Raw genomic sequence first — 21,297 nt, 5'->3', positions numbered from 1 at the left:
CATTCTTCAAGTACAGCAACACGATGGCATACTATCGCTGCAGAACTTGCTCTGGTGTTACCGTGAGAGCTATCTTTATCACCATATGGTGGATGGGACTCCACCACCCGAGCATATGAGGTGAGATCTTTATGATCTAGAAGGAGAGGTTCAACGTTACAAGAGAAAACCTCTAGATCAACAAGCCTATCAAGCAGGTTTTAATAGCATTCACACACTTGCAGTCAAAGATGCAATAAACAACTATCATCAACAACATCCCCCATCTATCGCAGCTGAGGAGCCTCAGTGTCCACGACTAACTAGATTAGTTTTAGTTCAAATAGGCTCGGGATGGTGAAGCTTTATAAATTCATTTTGGTCAAGGATAGATGAAACCGAGCAAAACATCTCCCCCGAATGCGACATAGGCCCGCACGACACACTGCATCTTTTCAACTGCCCTGCTTAACTTACTCAACTAACTTCAGTAGCTTTGTGGATGCAACCCACTAGCTTTGTGGATAAAAGCAGTCACATTCCTTGAACTAGATATAGACCCAGAATTAATGAATGTACTAAGCATTGAAGTGGAATATACTAACTGAAGAATATCAATTCTTTTTATGCAAGGTTTAATACCAATGAGACGCCGATGTTTTCTACCTATTAAGAATCCGAAATATCTAGTGGCCGCCACTTCAGTAAAAAAATCTTTAAAAGGCTTCATTCACATCGGTCGATATAGGTTACCTTCCAATCTGGGAATTTCTGTCATTTCTCTTGAATCTAAACTGGCAATTTTCTGCAAGAATGTTGTAATAATGTCGTAATAATATTTAAAATTTTCCCAATTCCTGTAGGATAATGTGGCTAAAAACCTGCAAATACCGAAAATCGGGAGGTACTGATTGGGGTTATATCAAAACGTGGATCTGTTTCTGGGAGAAAATACCAAATTTCTACAAATTCGTTTTGACGATGAGGCTAAAATCTTCAAAATATCGAGAATCAGGAGGTACCGTTCTATGCGGGCTACATCAAACGTTGACCTGTACTGACAAAATACAAAAAATCGGGAGGTGCCGTTCTATGAATCAACCATGGAAAACTTAATATCAACTTTCAGGAATTTCGGTGTGGTAATGAGGCTAAAATTTTGAAAATACCGAAAATCGGACGGTTCCGTCCTATGGGGGCCACTTCAGAACGTGGACCTGTACTGACAAATTTGTGGGGGTAAGTTTTATAGTCCCAAAGAAGACCTGAATTTCAATCATTCCACTGTGTTGATGACGCTAAAAACTAAAAATTCCGAAAATCGGGCGGTACCATTCTATGGGGGCTATATCGAAACGTGTACTGACACATTTCTGTGGAAAATTTTTTGACCCCAACGAAGACTAAGTACCAAATTTCAGCCATTCGCTGTCATAATGAAGATAAAACCTTGCAAACGTTGACCTGTACTGATAAAATACAAAAAATCGGGAGGTGCCGTTCTATGGATCAACCATGGAAAACTTAATATCAACTTTCAGGAATTTCGGTGTGGTAATGAGGCTAAAATTTTGAAAATACCGAAAATCGGACGGTACCGTCCTATGGGGGCCACTTCAGAACGTGGACCTGTACTGACAAATTTGTGGGGGTAAGTTTTATAGTCCCAAAGAAGACCTGAATTTCAATCATTCCACTGTGTTGACGACGCTAAAAACTAAAAATTCCGAAAATCGGGCGGTACCATTCTATGGGGGCTACTGAAGATAAAACCTTGCAAATACCGAAAATCGAGATGTACCGTTCTATGGGGGCTCCATCAAAACGTGGATGATATAGCCCAATGTCATGTACGGTGCCCTTAACTAACTTCAAATGAAAACCGCTTACACCTGGGAAGTTTTTTGCGGAATCTGAAACATCAATGTTCATAGGTAAAAATCAGTAACATATGAATGAAAAACTACTGACCTTTCCCCTGATGCTCGCAGGAGGAATTTTTGAATAAATCGCGGTCAAAGTTCACATTATTAGGATAATTTTAGGTGTTTAGGATTTTGCTTGGAAAACCTTAAACTTCATGGAAATTGTCAATAGCATTTTCGCCTAACAAAATAGTTTCGCTGACTTTTCTCACATCAATGAGTGCAGCCTTTATCGATTTTTGGCTCAGTTAAAATGGAGCCTCCAACCTAATTCAAATCATAAATTTTAAAACTCCGCATTCACAAAAACTCTACACACAGTGTGTTGTTAATAAATTCAATGGTTACACTTACCACTACATTCAAAATTATTGCACGTTCTCTGTTCAATATTGTAGCCCTCACAGAACATTGTGCTGACGATTTTTGCTGATTTATGACGTTTACGCTTTGAATGTTGTTGTTGTCCTTTTTTGTGCATTTTGAAGTCTCGTTTATCCTCTGACAACTGGGGACCATTAAATGGACTTTCATTGTAAATTCGTTCACTGTAGACATCGTTGAAATCACCCTCAAATATGCGCATAATTTCGGGTTGTTCAGTTGTCGTTGTTGTTTTTTTAAGTTTATTTTTTGCCTTTTGTGATTTTATTTTTTCACCTACTAACGACGATGACGATGGTGCCGTTACAAAGTGCAACATATTGTTGTCCACTTCGAATACATCCGTTTGGGTCATCACTTCAACACCATCCTCTTGCTCTCGCTGGTGCTCTTCCTCCTCCACCATCTCTTCATCAGCTCTCCTATTTTGTTGACTGGCAACATCCTGTGATAGTTGAGCTCTTCGACGATGCTTTTTATTTCTAACATCCGGTTTTTCATAACGTTCATTTATAAAGCCAAAGGCAACAGCTTGACCACCGCCAGCATCAATGGAATGTGAACGTTCGGCACTATCATAGTTGTCGATAGCTTTCAACTGTTCAATGATTTCATCGTCATCATCATCCTCAAATATCATTCTGTCAATATCATCGTATTGTTTTTCCTCTTCAGCATCAGCAACCGTTTCGTCATCGTTCAGTTCATTATCATCATCGTATTGTTCCACTTGTTCTTCCACCTCCAATTCCTCCTCCTCGGCTTCGATTTCTTCTTCCTCGATTTCATTGAAATTCATTTTCATATCAACCATGGGATTATCGAGAAGGCAACGTCGGAAGCGTTGTTGGACACCCTTGCCGCAGGCAACACTACAAACGGTAAAATCACTCCAATCATCCCAACCTGAAAGAGAATACAAAAAAAACATAAATGAGAAATAGTGGAGGTGAGGTGGTAAAAACGAATTAATTTATATTCCAAAGCTATGTGGTGGGTATGATGCGGATGTGGTTGTTGTGATTGCTCTTTATTGTTGTTGTTGTAACGACATTAATTACAAGAAAATGCTGTTAGTGGAATGAATGAATATTTGCGCAAATTGAAGCTAAGTGTATTGTAAACCATTATCAATTAAGTATCTGTCGAACGAACACCTGTGGATGGATGGAAGGACCATAACATGAATATTATTACACGTTTAAACAGATGATGATAATAATGATGATGATGAATATTCGTGGAAAAGGAGAAAATGTCATTAAAGGTTTTTTGTTTGGTTTCTAAATGAAACGTTAGAAAATTAGCTACGACAGGAAAACCGGCAGACGTTATTAATAAAGGTAATTAGAGAGTTATGTTAACGCTACAATTGCTGTTGTTTTTTACCGAATATGACAAGGAAAATGTGAAACACTACCATTGTGATGAACCAAAAAATGTTAGTATTAAGCTTTTGTGGCCATTTCGGATGTCAACTGATTTCATTTAAATTCAAAATTCTGCCTTTACTTCAACTTAAGTGGTGTTTCAAACATTCATCTTAATAAAGCATTGGAGTTTTTAAGTGAAGTGTAATGAATTATTAAAAAACAAGTAAGATAGGGTTATAGTCGGACAGGGCCGACCATGTGATACGCTACTCCACTACACCTGGGCACTATTTTACAAGGAATTTCTTTTATATGATTGCGACATATTTTAGCCGCCCGGTCTTACATACATAAGTTGATATAGATGGTAACATACCAGAGATATAGAACATACATACATATATACGCCGCACAGTGGTTCAGAATCGTTTTTTCCTGGTCAAAATTCTGTAAACTTTGAACGCATAGAGATATTTCCATAATTCTTTTTTTTTTTTGTTAGACAGATAACACAATCAAATGAATTATAAGCGGTCAAATTCGGTGTGGCACTTGCAGAGAAACTCAAGGTCAAAGTTATACTTTTGAGTTTTTTTACTATTTTTCATCAAAATATCAGTGTTTTTACAGGGTTTTATTTAACTTGCTTTGGTGTGTGTTTAGTTCAAATCTGGTAACTCATTTTTAACACGGTTGCAGTTGACCAATCGAACTTAAACCTTGCACACTTTTCAGATTTGGATGACAATACAAGAATATGAAATCAAAATCAAAATTGGTCAATTTTTACACTGTTTTACAGTTTTTTTATCTAATTTGCTTTTCAAATCTGGTAACTAGTTTTTCACACAATTGCAGTTGACCAATCAAACTTAAAATTTGCACACATTTCAGATTTGGATGACAATACATGAATATGAAATCAAAATCAATATTGCTCCATTCTTACAGTGTTTTTACGGTGTCTAACTTAACCCCCTCTTCAAATCTGGTAACTGATTTTTAAAACTGTTGCAGTTGACCAATCGAAGTAAAACTTTGCACACTTTTCAGATTTGGATGACAATACGTGAATATGAAACCAAAATCAATATGGGTCCATTTTTTCCTATAGCCCCCATAAAACTGTACCACCCGATTTCCGGTATTTTGCTTTTCAAATCTGGTAACTCATTTTTCACACAGTTGCAGTTGACCAATCGAACTAAAACTTTGCAAACTTTTCAGGTTTGGATGACAATACCAGATTTGTACAGTATTCAATTTCACATGCTTTTCAAATCTGGTAACTCATTTTAAACACAGTTGTAATGGACCAAGCAAACTAAAACTTTGCACACTTTTCAGATATGGATGACAATACATGAATATGAAATCAAAACCAAAATTGGTCCATTTTTACACTGTTTTACAGTTTTTTATCTAATTTGCTTTTCAAATCTGGTAACTCATTTTTCACACAGTTGTAGTTGACCAATCGAACTAAAACTTTGTACGCTTTTCAGATTTGGATGACAATACATGAATATGAAACCAAAACCAATATGTGTCCATTTTTTCCTGTAGCTCCCATCCAGCGGTACCACTCGATAGGTATTTTATCGTCATTTTAAGCCCGTATTGGCTTTTGTTGGACAACTAGGGTTTCCAATGGTACAGAAACGTACCCAATAAAAATTATGGACATAGGTCCAGGTTTTGATGTAGCCCCATATAGCGGTATTGCCCGATTTCAAGTGTTTTAAGGATTTTATCTTCATTTTTATACCGAATTGCGTGTAACTTGGCATTTGAAGATCCAGTGGTACAGAAATTTCTCCACCAAAAATTGCGACATAGGTCCAGGTGTTGGTATAGCCCTTATATTACGGCTCCACCAGATTTTAAGTTTTTTTTGTCTTAATTTTGGGCCGAAATTGCTATAACTTTGATTTCTAGTTCCCAACTTCTCCACCAAAAATTATGGACATAGGTCCAGGTTTTGATATAGCCCCTATAAATGGTACCAGCCAATTTCAGGCATTTTAAAGTTTGTATCTACATTTTCGGCCTAAATTGGTTATGGGGTCCCGTCGAAAATGGAAAGAGCATGTTGAGAGGGGAAAGTTCGGAGGAGGTTGTTCGGCGGTGGTTTTTCGGAGGTTCGGTGGAAGTTTAATATCTAGGATCCAAGCTTTTCGAAGAAGGACAAGCATATGTGGCATTGAGTCGTGTAAGATCGCTGGATGGATTAAGAATAGAAGGACTGGATTGCTCGAAACTAACAGGAAAGGAGCCATGCAATAACGAAGCGTTAACTGAAATCAATAGGATGAGAAACTACCAACCTAAATAAATTTTTACTAACATTATACATGTAATTAATAAAAATAAGCCCATCATTAAATATCATTTATAATCTCAAGTATATAGAAATAAAATTGAAAATCTTAAAAATGTATTTACCAAAAAATTAAAAATAATTATAAAATTTATAAGTTTCAGTGTTCTATTTTTAAATGCACTAAAAACTAGAAAATAAGTATATAATTAAAAAAAATAAGTAACAGTGTTTTATTTATAAATGCACTTAAAAGTAGAAAATAATTTTTCATGATGGAATCTCTCAAATAAAACGCTTGCATTTGAATTAAAAATTGTGACAATATTGAACGGCAAGCTTTTTATTTGAGAGATTCCATCATGAAAAATTATTTTCTACTTTTAAGTGCATTTATAAATAAAACACTGTTACTTAATTTTTTTTAATTATATACTTATTGTGTTTTTATATCTTCGTATGTATTAAAGATGGTCAAACGCCAATAAGGAAACTAAAAAAATACCAAAAATTTTTTTATAAAAAAAAAATTACAAAAAAATTTAATTTTTTTCAAAAATTAAAAAAAATACTCCATGGGTATTCATAAAACATATATAACTCGTATAAAAACTCATCAAAAAATGTTCCACGTAATTTCAATAAATTTAAAAAAAAGTGTTAAACGGACGGAGCGGAACTGGTACAAAAGTATATATGGGCTGAAGCACGCGTCTCTCGGACATCATTCTGTGAAAACAGAACATTGGTCCATGTTATTCCACAAAGTGTAAGCGCTACGGTAATTTATTAAAGCTATTTTTTAAGGCCACAATCCTACCTACTTTATCAAAAACCATAAACACAATTTCTCTTATAGTTTCCGAGAAATAGCCACTTCTTTCTCCATAAATGTGCAAAAATTGCGTATTTCCCAAAAATGGGAAAAATGTTCGTCTTTAGGGGCACCCCATGCCTACACCTTCCAATATTTTGACCTAATTTTTTGGTTCTAGTCCACTACATTTGCAATTTCATACAATTTAGTACCTGAGGAAAAATAAAATTGCTCATGAAGTGTAAACGATACGGTAATTTATTAAAACTATTTTTAAAGGCCACAATCCTACCTACTTTATCAAAAACCATTAACACAATCTCTCTTATAGTTTCCGAGAAATAGCTACTTCTTTCTCCAGAAATGTGCAAAATTTTCGTATTTCTCAAAAAATGGGAAAATGCGGTAGTTTGCATGTCGCGATTCTTTTACACTTATTTCAAAAACCATAGCTTCTATCAAGAAATGAACACAGAGAAGAATGCATATTACAAAATTTCCAATAAGACTGTTCTTTACAATAAACACCTATAAGGTACCGTTCCTTCGATACGAGTCATACAATACACGATATGCACTTATTGCCATACCACCTAAGAGGTAATTAACATGACGCGATTATTTTACAATTGTTTCGAAAACTGTATGTTCTGTTAAAAAGTGATTAAAAACAGATTATCTATATATATAAAAATGGTGTAAAAAATGTATAGTAATTCATAAAATGAGAACGGCTAGGCCGATTTCTGTAAAATTTTTTGTCAGTTATTCGTATTTTCGAGGAGAAGGTCTTTACGGAAGAAAATTTTGGAAAATCTCTCTGGAAAAGTCGGAAAATTGGAAAAATCGAAAATTGAGTTTTTTGTATGAAATTTTATTCCTTAATAGCGAGACGAAGTTCGCCGGGTCCGCTAGTAGAGTATAAAATTGTGTACAAGAACGGTATTTACGGTCTGTAAAACAATACACAATATTTCCACGCCACCTCTGAGGAAGTTGTCATTACACGATTATTTTAAACTTATTTCAAAAACGGGAGGTTTTATCAAAAAGAGGGATTAAAGTAAACCTTTTAGATTGCAATAAAATTGCTCCTCACGATTTCTGGCTTAGACTTACCATTATTGAGTTACGAGTCATAAAATAGAAAATATGTACATATTCCTATACCACCAGTGAGGTATCTCACCTCTGTATCCCTTATAATTGTTTTTATAAATACATGACCAGACGGACAAGCCTAAAGCGACTCAGAAAGTGACTCTATGCATATCATCAAAAGGGACTATGAATCTATTTCGTTTCCTTTTGCATGTTTCAAACTAATTCAATATGACATAATACCCTTATCACAGTGTGGTGTAGGGTATTAAATTATATATATATATATATATATATATATATATATATATATATATATATATATATATATATATATATATATATATATATATATATATGTAACATGCAAAAGAAAACGAAATAGATCCATAGCCCCTTTTGATGATATGCATAGATTCACTTTCTGAGTCGCTTTAGGCTTGTCCGCCTGGTCATGTATTTGTGAAAACAATTATAAGGGATACAGAGGAAAACCACTGTAAAAACGTTCTTTTTGTGCATCAAATACTTCAAATCGGACGAAAATATATATGGCAGCTATATCCAAATCTGAACCTATTTCGATATTTTGTGGCATAGCGTGTTTAGTACAGCAAATACTTGAAATCGGACAAAAATATATATGGGAGCTATGTCCAAATCTGAACCGATTTCGATATAGTTTGGCACATTTATTTGTAGGCCAAATTTCGTCACCCATTCCAAATTTGGAGACTGTATCTATAACCGTTAATCAGATATCTGCATACAAAATATAAATTTCTTGGAGTTACCTCCGATTCTGAGGCTATATCTCCGGATCGGAGCGGAATTTCAAAATTTAATATAGCCTATTTTACTTTCAGGCCATGTCGCAATATACCCTCAAATTTTCAGGAAGATCTGTGCAGTGGTTTTCGAGTCCATTAATTACAAACAAACAAACAAACGTACAATAGATTTTATGTAAAATTCAATATTTTCTTAGTTTTAATGTCTAGTTCATTTGTTTTTCTGCTAGTTTCTGCTTGGAACTATCAGCATAGTTGGATACGTTGATTTTGACATTTCTGATTGAGTGTTTGAACAAATTTATATAGGAAAGCAATTTATGTTGTAATAACAAGGCTGGGTTATAGGAAATTGTCTCACCTTGTGTAAACTAATTTTGTCTATATCTATATTTAAGTCTTATTATGCCTTGGTCATACTTAGGCCTATTCGCTCTCCATTCGTTGTTCGAACCCAAATTACGATATAATTGTAATTCGAAATATTCCATTTGTAATATGAATTATTCTATTTGTAATTCGAATTATTCCATTTGAAATTCGAATAATTCTATTTGTAATTCGTATTATTTTATTTGTAATTCGAATTGTTTTATTTGTAAATCGAATTATTCCATTTGTTATTCGAATTATTCCATTTGTAATTCGAATTATTCTATTTGTAATTTCAAAGGGAATAATTCGAATTACAAATGAAATAATTCGAATTACAAATAAAAAAATTCGAATTACAAATAGAATAATTCGAATTGCAAATAGAATAATACGAATTTCAAATGGAATAATTCGAATTTCAAACGGAATAATTCGAATTTCAAATGGAATAATTCAAATTACAAATGGAATAATTCGAATTACAAATAGAATAATTCGAATTACAAATGGAATTCTCGAATTACAAATGAAATGTTACGAATTACAAATGAAATGTTACGAATTACAAATAGAATAATCGAATTACAACTGGAATGTTTCGAATTGCATTTCAAAAAGGTGTAGTATACATTCAAATCATAGCAAATTTTGTCTTCTCTTCATTGCAGTTGCATTTCTTGTCCATCGGTTCAAATTCGCGTACAAATCTAGAAACAAAAATCAAATACCTGCCAGAAAGTATGTATACCAAAAAGTTATTTTGGCAGGTCTTGCTCTCGTTAATTAAAATATGTCCTAAAAATACCAAAATTGTGATAAAAAATAGAAAACATGAATGAAAATAATATAATTTAATATTAAATAGATATCTGCAAGAAGGGCAAATATTTTTTCAGTTCATATCAATTAATTTACTCGACTTTTGCCTGGAACTTTCCTTAAAATCAGTAAATAAAAAGTATGAAAATTTGAATCATGTTGCTATGAATTGAGTACCATGTCGTATGAACGGGTTAATTCATGTACGTAATTATGAGAGCGAACAGCGTGGTTCAAATGCTTGTATGAACATGGCATTATCCCATATTTATTTCTATGCCGGAATATCTGGAGAGTCTCAATGACATAATAATCTGCAAAAAATCGACGTTAAATGGGAAAAAACTTAATTTAGAACACTTTTTGATGATTTTCCAAATTTAATTGACGATTTTCGTCAAAAAAAAATGCTTGCATATTTGCATATTTTGCATATTTTCTACAAAAAAAAAATAAAAAATATGAGCCCGTCATTGCATTCAGTTTTCCTCGAAACGAATTTTGGTCCAATCAGAATTTTCTTATCTTTATTAATAAAAACAAGTAAAAAGGTATCAGTCAGCTTTGCCGACAGAGATATACCCCCAGCCTATGTATATTGCAACAATTTTATCCAAAAGAACGTATGTAATTAGGGGGTTTTAAAAAATTTGGATGTATGAACCGACAAAAATGTTGATTAGAATTAAAGATCAAAAGTTTTGCGGAGGAGATACTTAAAGAATGGATCGACATTGACCATTATGGAAGTGGATCTCCAGCCAATACATGTGGTGTCATAGGGGGTTTTTGCACCCTTCGGGCTGTTTGCTCAAGAAGTATGGACTTGCCCCTGAAAAAAAATTTACCATCGTAATTGAGGCAGCGAAGGCAAGTTACTACAACAAAAATCAAAATGATTCGATTGCAGGTCTTAAAGTGAACTTATCCGAAATTTTGTGTGGGAGGTACCGGATGAAGTGGACAAATATAATCCATATTTGAACCTGATCTATATCTGGTACATATATTAGGATGTGTAAAGTATGGACCAATTCGGCCACTCTCTTCAAGAGTTACGAACGTACGTACGAATAATTTTTCAGAACATTTTTAAACTTTTGTCGGGGAGGTACCTGAAGGAGTAGACCGATATCGCTTATCTTCGAACTTAAACTATGTTTGGACAAAATATTACTAAGACCAAATTTTGGACCGAATCGGCAGATCCATTCGAAAGTTGTCTTGCACTCCAACCACCTTACACGGTGTTATAGGGTTTTTTTTTGCAACTTTGGGGCTATTTTCTCTGGAAGTGTGGACTTGCCCCTGATGAAACTTGTACCGTAGGGAACAGTGAATACCCAGCAAAATTTTATGGAAGTGGTTCCATGAGATGCCATGATTTCACTGGATCTTTTGCATTGGTTCAAATGAAGTCGTGAAAGATCCGATCTTTTCATTAGCATTTAAACCCATGCAAAGGAAGTCGTGAAAGATCCGATCTTTTCATCAGCATTTGAATCATTTTTACAGATCACTACAAAAAAAAAACAAGTCGATTTGTACATCCCTACATGTAGCGACATCAAAACAAAAGAGTATACATTTCCAAAAATTTTGTTATAAAATTACAAGTTAAATGTAGGTTCACGAACTAGAAATTCTTAAAGGAGTGCTGTTGGAGTCCATGTCGAAATCTGAACTGGTGATGAGAAGATAATAGAAAAGCTTTTGTAAGATGAAACAAAATCAGTGGCTGAAGTAGACGAAGTAAACTCTGTTGCGGTGCAGCGGCGGTGTTTAGACTGCCACAGCTGGGACAGCCGGAAGTCAAGTTTCTCACTTAAATTTACAACCTGTCGCTTGTCAAACACATCGTTCCCGAAGTCTGGAAAATAGGTCAGCTACTGAAGCCCGAAAAGGATGCCAGCAAAGGTGAATCTTACAGGCCGATTTTGTCGCCCGTAGCAAGGACCCTTGTGGCTTTAGTTCTTCCACCATCAGAAATAACTTTCCAGTTGCCGATCAATAGCAAAGGATCCATAAGCAGCACAACAACTGCGCTGAAGGCCATCTCCATATTAGCCGAAGACTCACTCAGAGCAAGCTGTGCGATAGAACAGTGATAGTGACACTTGATTTAGCAAAGCCCTTTGATATTGTCAAGCACCCTCGTTGTTTGATGTCATCGAGCAGACTACGCACTGTCCAAGTTTGAAACGTTGGATAATAAATTTTAAGTGTGGATGACAGTAGTACGTAGAATTTAGGATCAAGAAGTCCAAGACCCGTAGAGTGAAGAAAACCTCTTCTGAATTCCAAACGCTGCAGACGGCATTGAGAACGTAACGTATGCGAATGATTGTACTATCTTGGCGTCAGGTGCCTTCCCTGACGACATTTGTGAAAGACTGAGGTACTTTTTGTCTGATCTTACCATTTGTTTCCACGCGAGGAATATGCAAATACCAGCCAATAAATCTACGGCCTCTCTGTTCACTACCTGGGCGGCCGAGTTGGGAACAATAGAGTTGAATGTCATGGTCGATGATAGCAGAATTCAGACCACAGGCCCAGGCAGCCAGGGTGTCTTCATAAATAACTATAAGAGAAGTCTAACGTTACAAGAGAGAACCTCGATCAACAAGCCTTTCAACCAGGTTTAAGTAGCATTCACACGAATGCAGTCGCAGATGCAGTAAACAGTTATCGTGTGAATGCAGTCCTTGGAGAACATCCACCATCTATCGCAGCTGAGAAGCGCCAGCTGTCAGGACAAACCAGAGTAGTTTAGGGTCAATACGCTCGGGATGGTGCAGCCGTCAAAATTCCTATAGGGCAAGTACTGATGACACCGTGGAAAACATCTGCCCAGCATACAGCACAGGCCCCCACGACACACTGCTCCTTTTCAATTGCCCTACCAATCCTGCTAAGAAACTTAACTTTGCAGCTTTGTGGTTACAAACCATATAAATAGCGAAATAGGCACATTTTTACGACTGATAGACCAAGAGTCAGATTAAGTAGAAAAATGAGAATACAAACATATTTACTACTGTTACAACAACGAGAACAAACTGCAAATATAGATGTAAACTTTATGATGATAAATAAATTATAGTTAATTCATTAATTCCTTTGAATTAATAAAATAAAAAAATTAAAATCATTTTTCAATACAGCATTTTCCATTTTCCGAACAAGACGTGAAAATTACATGCCAAAGGGTTGGTGAAAATGACATGCCAAAGATTAGTGAAAATGCTATTCTTGGGAATTGGTTAAGATGACATGCCAAAGGATTGGTATAGATGCCATTCCAAAGAATTGTTGAAGATGCCATTCATCGAGTTAGTAAAGATGACATGCTTAGGATCTGAAAATGAATTGCATCTTTTGGGGGTCACGCTCTTGTAAAAAGAATGAGTGAAGATGCTGAAAAAATGACATTCCATTTCACTTGCACCCATTCTTGAATAGCATCCTTGGCATCGAACATTTTGCTGGGTACATATAGGGAAAAGTGAATACAAGTTGCTAAAACAAAAATCAAAGCGATTCGAAAACAGGTCCTAAACTGAACATGTTCCAAATTGTGTGTGGGAGGTACCCGAAGGAGTGGACCGATTGAGTCCATATTGGAAACTCATCTAAGTCTGGTAGACATTTCACGATTTGCAAAGTATGGACCAAATCGGTTACTCCCTTCAAGAGTTATCGTACGTACAAATTTTCCGAACATTTTCGAACTTTTGTGGGGGAGGTACCGGAAGGAGTGGACCGATATAACCCATCTTCGAACTTAAACTAAGTTTGGACAAAATATTACGAAAGCCAAATTTTGGATCGAATCGATTGATCCGTTCGAGAGTTATCGTGCGCTCCAGCCAGCCAGACAGACAGACAGACGGACGGACATAGCTCAATCGACTCAAAATTGTCTGAAACACATTTCGTCCAAACATACTTTGGGTCTAAAACCATTATTTCGATGAGGCACATTTTGTCCGTATGAAAGTGTATATATATTGTTAGCATAAATGCTGAGGGTATAAAAATATGCAAAATTCGATGTCTAGTGATGAGGCACATTTCTGGCTTTATAGGTATGTAAAGAAGCAAAATTAAGAGCTGTCACTTCATCCAGAAAAAATAACGGTTTGTGGGTCGGTGGAATCGTCGGACCCTATTTCTTCAAAATGATGCCGGTTAGGACTTCATCGTCAATGACGACCGTTATTGCGCCGTGATAACCAACTTCCCACACATCGCATCAATCAATGGATTTATTGAAAGAGCACTTCGGTGAGCAGGTTTTGGATCAGTCGATTGGCCACCAAGATCGTCTCTTATCACTCCGTTAGACTTTTTCTAGTAAGAATATGTAAAAATTGTATGCGGATAAAGCCGCTTCGATTCCGGTCTTGGGGGAAAACTTCAGACGTTCCATTCGCCAGTTACCAGTCGAAAAGCTTGAACGGGTAGTTGAAAATTGGACTCAACGGATGGATCGTCAGAGACGTAGCCTCGGCCAATATTTGTTAGACATAATCTGTAAAAAAGATATTTCATCGAATGTTTTTTCAAATGATAATAAACATTGCGCATTCAATTTGATTTTTCTGTGTTTTTTGCTTTAAAGAAAGTAGGAACCTCAAAATGGGTCTTACTTTCTTACATAGATGGCTTTTATATTAAACAGAACGTCTCGTTCCAAAAGCCGAACTAAGAATAGATTTCCAAACGCACCAACCTTCTGCTTTACTTTTACAATTTTTGATGCCATGTTTTGTGATATCTTCTTCAACTTGGCCTTTCCATCGGAGTTTTGGCCTCCCTTGGGGCGTATATATATACGTTTTGCCCAAGCCAACGAAATCGTTGTAGTTCGATACGTTTTACTATACCGATGTCGGTCGGCTGGTGTAGCTCGTGGTTCATACGACGTCGGTATTCACCGTCAACGCCTATTGGTCTATAAATCTTTCGAAGAATTTTGCTCTCAAACACACCAAGTTCTGTCATATCTGCTTTTGCAAGTATCCATGCTTCAGATCCATACATAAATAAGTACGGATAGTATCAGAGTCTGGTGGGGTATACGTTTTGTTTGACGAGAGGTGGTTTTACTTTTAAACTGTTTACTTAGACCAAAGTAGCATCTGTTGGCCAATATTATTCTTCTTTTGATTTCAAAACTGATGTTGTTCGTTTTATTTATGGCGGTGCCGAGGTAAATAAAGTCATTTACTACCTCAAAATAGTAGTTCTGAACATCAACAGTTGGCCCGAGTCTACTGGACGTCTTGCGTGTTGATACCATAAACTTTGTCTTATCGCCGTTGACTGTCAGACCCACTTTGGCAGACTCTTTTCCAAAGGTGGCTGTTACGGATCGAGTTGATCGACCTATTATATCAATATCGTCTGCGTAGACCCACTTTGGCAGACTCTTTTCCAAAGGTGGCTGTTACGGATCGAGTTGATCGACCTATTATATCAATATCGTCTGCGTAGGCCAGTAACATTATATCCTTATTGTATATAGTGCTATTTTTATCTCTATCGGTATATATGTACATTCGCTTCTCGTATGACCTTTTCCAATAGAATGTTAAATAGGTCACACGATAGGCTGTCACCGTGCCTGAAACCTCGTTTTGTTTAAAAAAATTCCGAGAGGTTCTTTCCTACTTTAACAGCTGATCTTGTATTAGCCAATGTCATCCTGCAGGGATACCAAACTCAGACATGCCTTGAAACACCTTTGATCGAATTGGGCTGTCGAAGGCGGCCTTATAGTCGACGAACAGGTGGTATGTGTCGATCTGTCTTTCGTGGGTCTTCTCCAGTATTTGGCGCATTGTGAAGATTTGGTCAATTGTCGATTTAGCAGGTCTAAAACCGCATTGGTATGACCCTGTTATTGACCATGGGTTTTAAACGTTCACACAGTACACTCGACAGCACTTTGTATGCGATTGGGAGCAGACTTATGCTCTGTAGTTTGTACACATCGTTTTGTCTCCTTTCTTGTGTACGGGACATAGGGGGCTGAGGTTCCAATCGTTGGGTATGCTCTCTTACTGCCAAATTTCGGGAATTAACTGATGCATTCTCCTTATCAGCATTTCGCCACCGGTTTTGAACAGTTCGGCGTGCAGCCCATCAGCTCCTGCTGCTTTACTGTTGTTCAGCCGATTAATTGCTGTCATGACCTCGCTTTGGCTAGGTGGAAGACATTCAACGTCGTCGTTTGCGATTGGTTCTGGTGTATCTTTATCGTCGCCCATATTCGATACTAAGAGCTTCATGAAATGCTCCTTCCAGAACCTCAGTACGCTATCTGTATCAGTTACCAGATTCCCTTCATGATCTTTGCAGGAGAAGGTGCCTGCACCATACCCTTCAGTCTGGTGGCAAAATGGATCAACCTTCATAAATATTGAAGAATTTCGAAAGTTGTTTTTATTTTTTACGTTTGGGGCAAAATATGGCATTTTTGGATTTGCAATTAGAATGCTTGAACAAACCAAATAAATTGTTAGGAAACATATAGATATTCTTGTTTCAAGAAAATCGAAACATATTTTTTCTCTGCGTGTATTCATAGGGTATCATATAGTCGGCCACATTCGACTTTGATTCTTTCCTTAATGATCCCAATTTGTGAACCTTCGAGCAAAACTTATTAATGAATGACCAAAAGTCATTGATGCCCGAAGTAAAATATAACAACATTTTATCACCATTCTAACGTAATGTTTTGAGCTATAAATGTATCACTGGGATATAAAAAATTTGCTTAATATTATAAAAAAATTAATTTTTATTTAATTATGTTGTCCCACTTTAAGGACCTCCAATTACTCTACATGAGGTGTAGTGTTTGTCTTTGGCACAAAAAATGAAGGACACATTCCCTATATCGTTGTATTACGGATTAGCAACAACATACATTTGCATATCTTTCTTCTTGCTTATACGTATGTGGGAAATATAAGGTGGTTCTGCTTCATTTGAGATTTCCTATGCTTGTGCCAATTTGCATAAGTACCTGAAGGTTTTTTTTTTGCTTTTTTGTAGTAAATTCAACTATGTAGTTGCATGTAACAAACTTTGTGGCAACACTTTTATCGAAACATTCACTCACTTCAATAAAAAATAAGTTATGAGCATGTTGTATGCTCCTCAACATTCCTTCAAAGTGTCAGTGATGCGTTAACACGTATCTCATCGATTTTTTCTGGTACGATGCACCACACACTCCCTGTGTGGTTGGTTGTCTGCCATAAAATATGCACATAACTTCAACAGTAAAGCACATGAATCAGAATACAAACCAACAATTGACTTTATTACAGACTCAGGGTGCATTGACTTGTTTTTGTTTTTGTGTGTTTTTATATATGGGTTTATCTTACTTTTTTGGTTTCAATTTTATTTCGAGTTTTTGTTTTCGCTGCAACATTTGAAAAGGGATTTTTTATCTAGGGCTTCATTACATTTTATACAGTTGTTGTTGTTGCTGTTCTCCTTTCCATGGAAAATGATAGAAAAGAGAAATTTATTGAGGGTAAAACTATGATTTGTTGAAGCACTTGTGATTCGCGTGACTTCATTTTAGGTGAATGTTCTTCATTCGTTGCGATTTAATTGTGGAATTCCGCACATGTCGCATAAAGTGATTCATGTGATATGTTATGTTACCGTATATAAAAAAGGAAAAAGGAATCAGTAGAGGGATTTCAGCTTTTAATCCGATTGAAATGGAATCTTACAGAGCACGAAAGAAGTGTGGACATGTTTTGTTTTTAACGTGACACCTTTCTTAATTGAAACTTAAATTGAAATTGTATTCCAATCGAGTGGATTATTCCTTAGCTTATAGGAAATGTAATAAAATGCATTTGTTGTAAAACGGTAATACTTATACTGCAACATTTATTTGGCAGAAAAAGCACGAAGCCCAAAAGACCATGTAACAACTAAAACACGAAAAGCCATTGCTATGTATCGTAGAATATTAGGGACGTAGAACATTATTGTCATAAAAGTAAATAAAACAAGTAAGAGAGGGTTACAGTCGGACAGCGCCGACCATGTGATACACTCCACTACACCTGGTCACTATTTTCCAAGGAATTTCATTTATATGATTGCGATATATTTTATCCGTCCGGTAATACATTCATTAGATGATATAAATGGTAACATACCAGGGATTAGAACATACATACATATGTATATACGCCGTCATTAATGGAAGCGTAAGGTATTATTTTCCGTATTTTATAATGACCAATAGGGGCTTTTTCGCTACTTATTATTAAATCAAGTTAGAAAGTATCAGTCAGCTGCGCCGACGGGGATATACCCTTAGCCTCGGACACAAAGTAAATAAGTAAACTCAATACTTATATCGTCTCTACGGTTTGTTTTAAATTTTTTGCCAATATCCCAAGAAGAACGGACTTTGACCCCCAAAAAATTGTACCGTCGTGACACAAAGACCACAAAGACAAAAAATGCAAAAAATTAAAATAATCCGAGACGAGTGCTTAAACGGCACTCTTTCCAAATTTTGTGTGGGAGACACCCGAAGGAGTGTTCCGATGTAGTCTATATTCGGACGTAATCCAAGTCTCTAAGAAATAATACGATGTATAAAATTAGGACCAAACCGGTTTCTTCCTTTGAGGGTTACACTGTGCAAAACTGAAAATGCAAACCACTTCTAATGGGCATTTTCTGAAAGTATATATTGAGAGTACAAAACCTCTAGTTGGGTTTAGTGTTGTTAGATCGGGTTTGTATTTGCAGTCTTTAGCAATATTGTAGCCCTAAAGGAGTAGAACCTTCGTGTCAAACAGAAGAACTAGGAAAAGCTGCATCTAGTGCATCAAAATCGTTAAAACATATGAAAGTTTACATAATTTCTGTAACTAAAATATTGGGAGTTGGACCAAGAACCCTTTGGCAAAAATTTTCCAAATGATGTACTCAACAATACTTCAGACCATTCTGAAACTCTAAAATACTTATTTCAAGTTGTTTAGACGGTATTTCATATCATACGTTCTACAAAACATATTTCAAACAATGCTCACTAGTCAGGGGCGATTTGAAAACTTTAATGAGCCCTTCGCGTTTCTGATTCCTGGGAATGAATTGAGCAAAAAAGTCCACTGCAACATATATCTACCGTGAAAATCGAGCCTCCCAATTTTGACTTTAAGTTTTTTATTGACGTTTTTTGGATATTTAAAACTGCCTGAAGGAGCGTTCCAATGCTTTCGCGATGTATTAGAGAGTTCTTTATTACTGTCTTGGCTACAATATTTGTATTTGTGTTGGATCGAAAATCTCAATGGTTTGACTGTTATATGCCAAAATATCCAAAAAACGTCAATAAAAAACTTAAAGTCAAAATCGGAAGGCTCGATTTTCACGGTAGATATATGGTCCAGTGGACTTTTTTGCTCAGTTCAATCCCAGGAATCAGAAACGCGAAGGGCTCATTAACGTTTTTTTCCTTCCACACAAATCGCCCCACCCTAATGCTCACACATACTGTATATTTTCATATTTGAGATTTCAATGCATTGTTTATATATTTATCAAATTGTCTTTGAAAAGTAAATATTTAGCAATGTTTAGATGAGGCCATTAAATGTAAACCCGATCTAACAACACAAATCCAAAATATGGTCCGTACTTATATAAAATCCGCAGTTGATGTTGTTTGCACACAATTAACTTTAAAATGTTACACAGTGTTATCTTGGGCACTTGTCAGTTGGCGTCGTCACAGGAAGTATGGACTTGCCCAAAAAAATTGCACCGTCGTAAAAGGGGCCGCAAGGCGAACATGTTTCAAACAAATTCAAACCGGTGCGAGAAGATCTTTTAAACTACACTTTTCCCAAAGGAGTGAGCCGGTATGATCCATATACGAACCTACCATATGCATGGAAGTAATATTTCCACATCCATAGTTTGGAACAATTCGGTTAGTCCTTTTTGGAACTTTGAAGGGGTAGACCGATATGGTCCATCTTCGAGCTTAAACTAAGTTTGGACAAAATGTACGTGTAATTTGAACCAAACATGTTGATCCTTCTAGAGTAATCGTGCGCACCAGCCAGCCAGACGGACGGACATGGGTAAATCGACTCCAGATTGTCTGAAATAGATTTTGTCCAAACATACCTGGGGTCTAAAACCTTATCTTATCGAAAATCTCGTTGGCCTAAATGTTGAGGGTATAAACAAATATTAAAAAAAAATGGAAATAGTTTTCGGGGATTTTTGTCGAATATTTCGAGGTACTATTACATTACTTTTTACCAAAGTTATCACAAAAACTTTAAGACCCCGTACAGCATTGTAATTTGTAACAATTTAAAAACCTGGGATTCTAGTCCGGTCAAAATAGACTTTGAAATAGCAAAAATTCCCACAGGGCTGAATTTTGGTGGAGAGCTGGGGTTTGCCATTAGAAGCAACGTCCTAAAAGTCCCCATCGATCCCATGTGTGCAAAAAAGTTATTCGGGGTCAAAGTCAAATTTTAATGGTTTTTAGGTTCTCGGATTTATTCTTTGAAAACGGTTGATCTAATCAAAAAGTGACTAAAGTTAATATTGTAGACAGAAAAACTATTTACAAGTTTTATCTTTATAATTTTTTCCTAGAAGGAACCATTCTTGAGATATAGCTGTTCTAAAAAACACATGATTTTTATGCACTTATAAGGGAAATATGGACATATTCAGACGAACTGGCTAAAATAAGCGACGTAATCGGGTCTGTCCCCCAAAAAATATATATTTTCTTGAAGAGCGAAATTGTAGCTATCTTCTAAAAAAAACATCCAACAAAATCGGAGCAAGTTTAATAGAGTTATTGAATGTTAGAGTCATTTTATGCAAAAATAGCCCATTTAACCCACATGTATAATCGAAAGCCCAACGGGAACGACCCCAACGAAAACTCTCCGATTTTTTTCAAGTTTTGTCAGAAGGTAGGGTTTGTTGCGCTGATTACGGAAATGCATAATTTTTAACGGTTGCGGATCCGGTTCGCCGGTTATTCGACCCGAAAGGCCAAATTTAAAAACCGGTTTAGATACGGTTCTACTGAACCGATTACTGCAAAGTGGATATCGTTTGAAAGCTTATGAAAGTATCTAACATATGGTGTCATTACTTTAACCGTTTCGCCTCATAATGTACTTACGCGGCTAATTTTTTATTTGACCTTTAGATCGCGATATCTCGAAAATGGTAAGTCTTTTTTAAAAATCATAAAGACCACTCTTGTAGACAATTATTAAATCTACAACTCTTACTTTAGCCGGCTCGTGCTAAGTCTTACCGTTTTTGAGAAAAATTAAAAAAACTGAATAATGCCTCCAAAAATGACCTT

At 36.1% G+C, this 21,297-nt stretch overlaps 1 protein-coding gene across 1 annotated transcript in view; it reads right to left on the bottom strand.

The window, feature by feature from the left end:
- Window positions 1–21,297, bottom strand: part of LOC141403803 (uncharacterized) — a 118,414-nt gene that overhangs the window by 35,255 nt on the left and 61,862 nt on the right. The window contains 1 exon segment of the mRNA XM_073986787.1: window positions 2,259–3,194. Coding sequence (XP_073842888.1) covers window positions 2,259–3,194 — 936 coding nt within the window.

This window comes from Musca autumnalis, unplaced genomic scaffold (genome assembly GCF_047663935.1).
Source record: "Musca autumnalis isolate F117 unplaced genomic scaffold, ASM4766393v1 scaffold_1, whole genome shotgun sequence".
NCBI classification, from domain to species: Eukaryota; Metazoa; Arthropoda; class Insecta; order Diptera; family Muscidae; genus Musca; species Musca autumnalis.
Note: the sequence above shows the minus strand (reverse complement) of the source record. Positions and strands in the feature narration are given on the sequence as shown.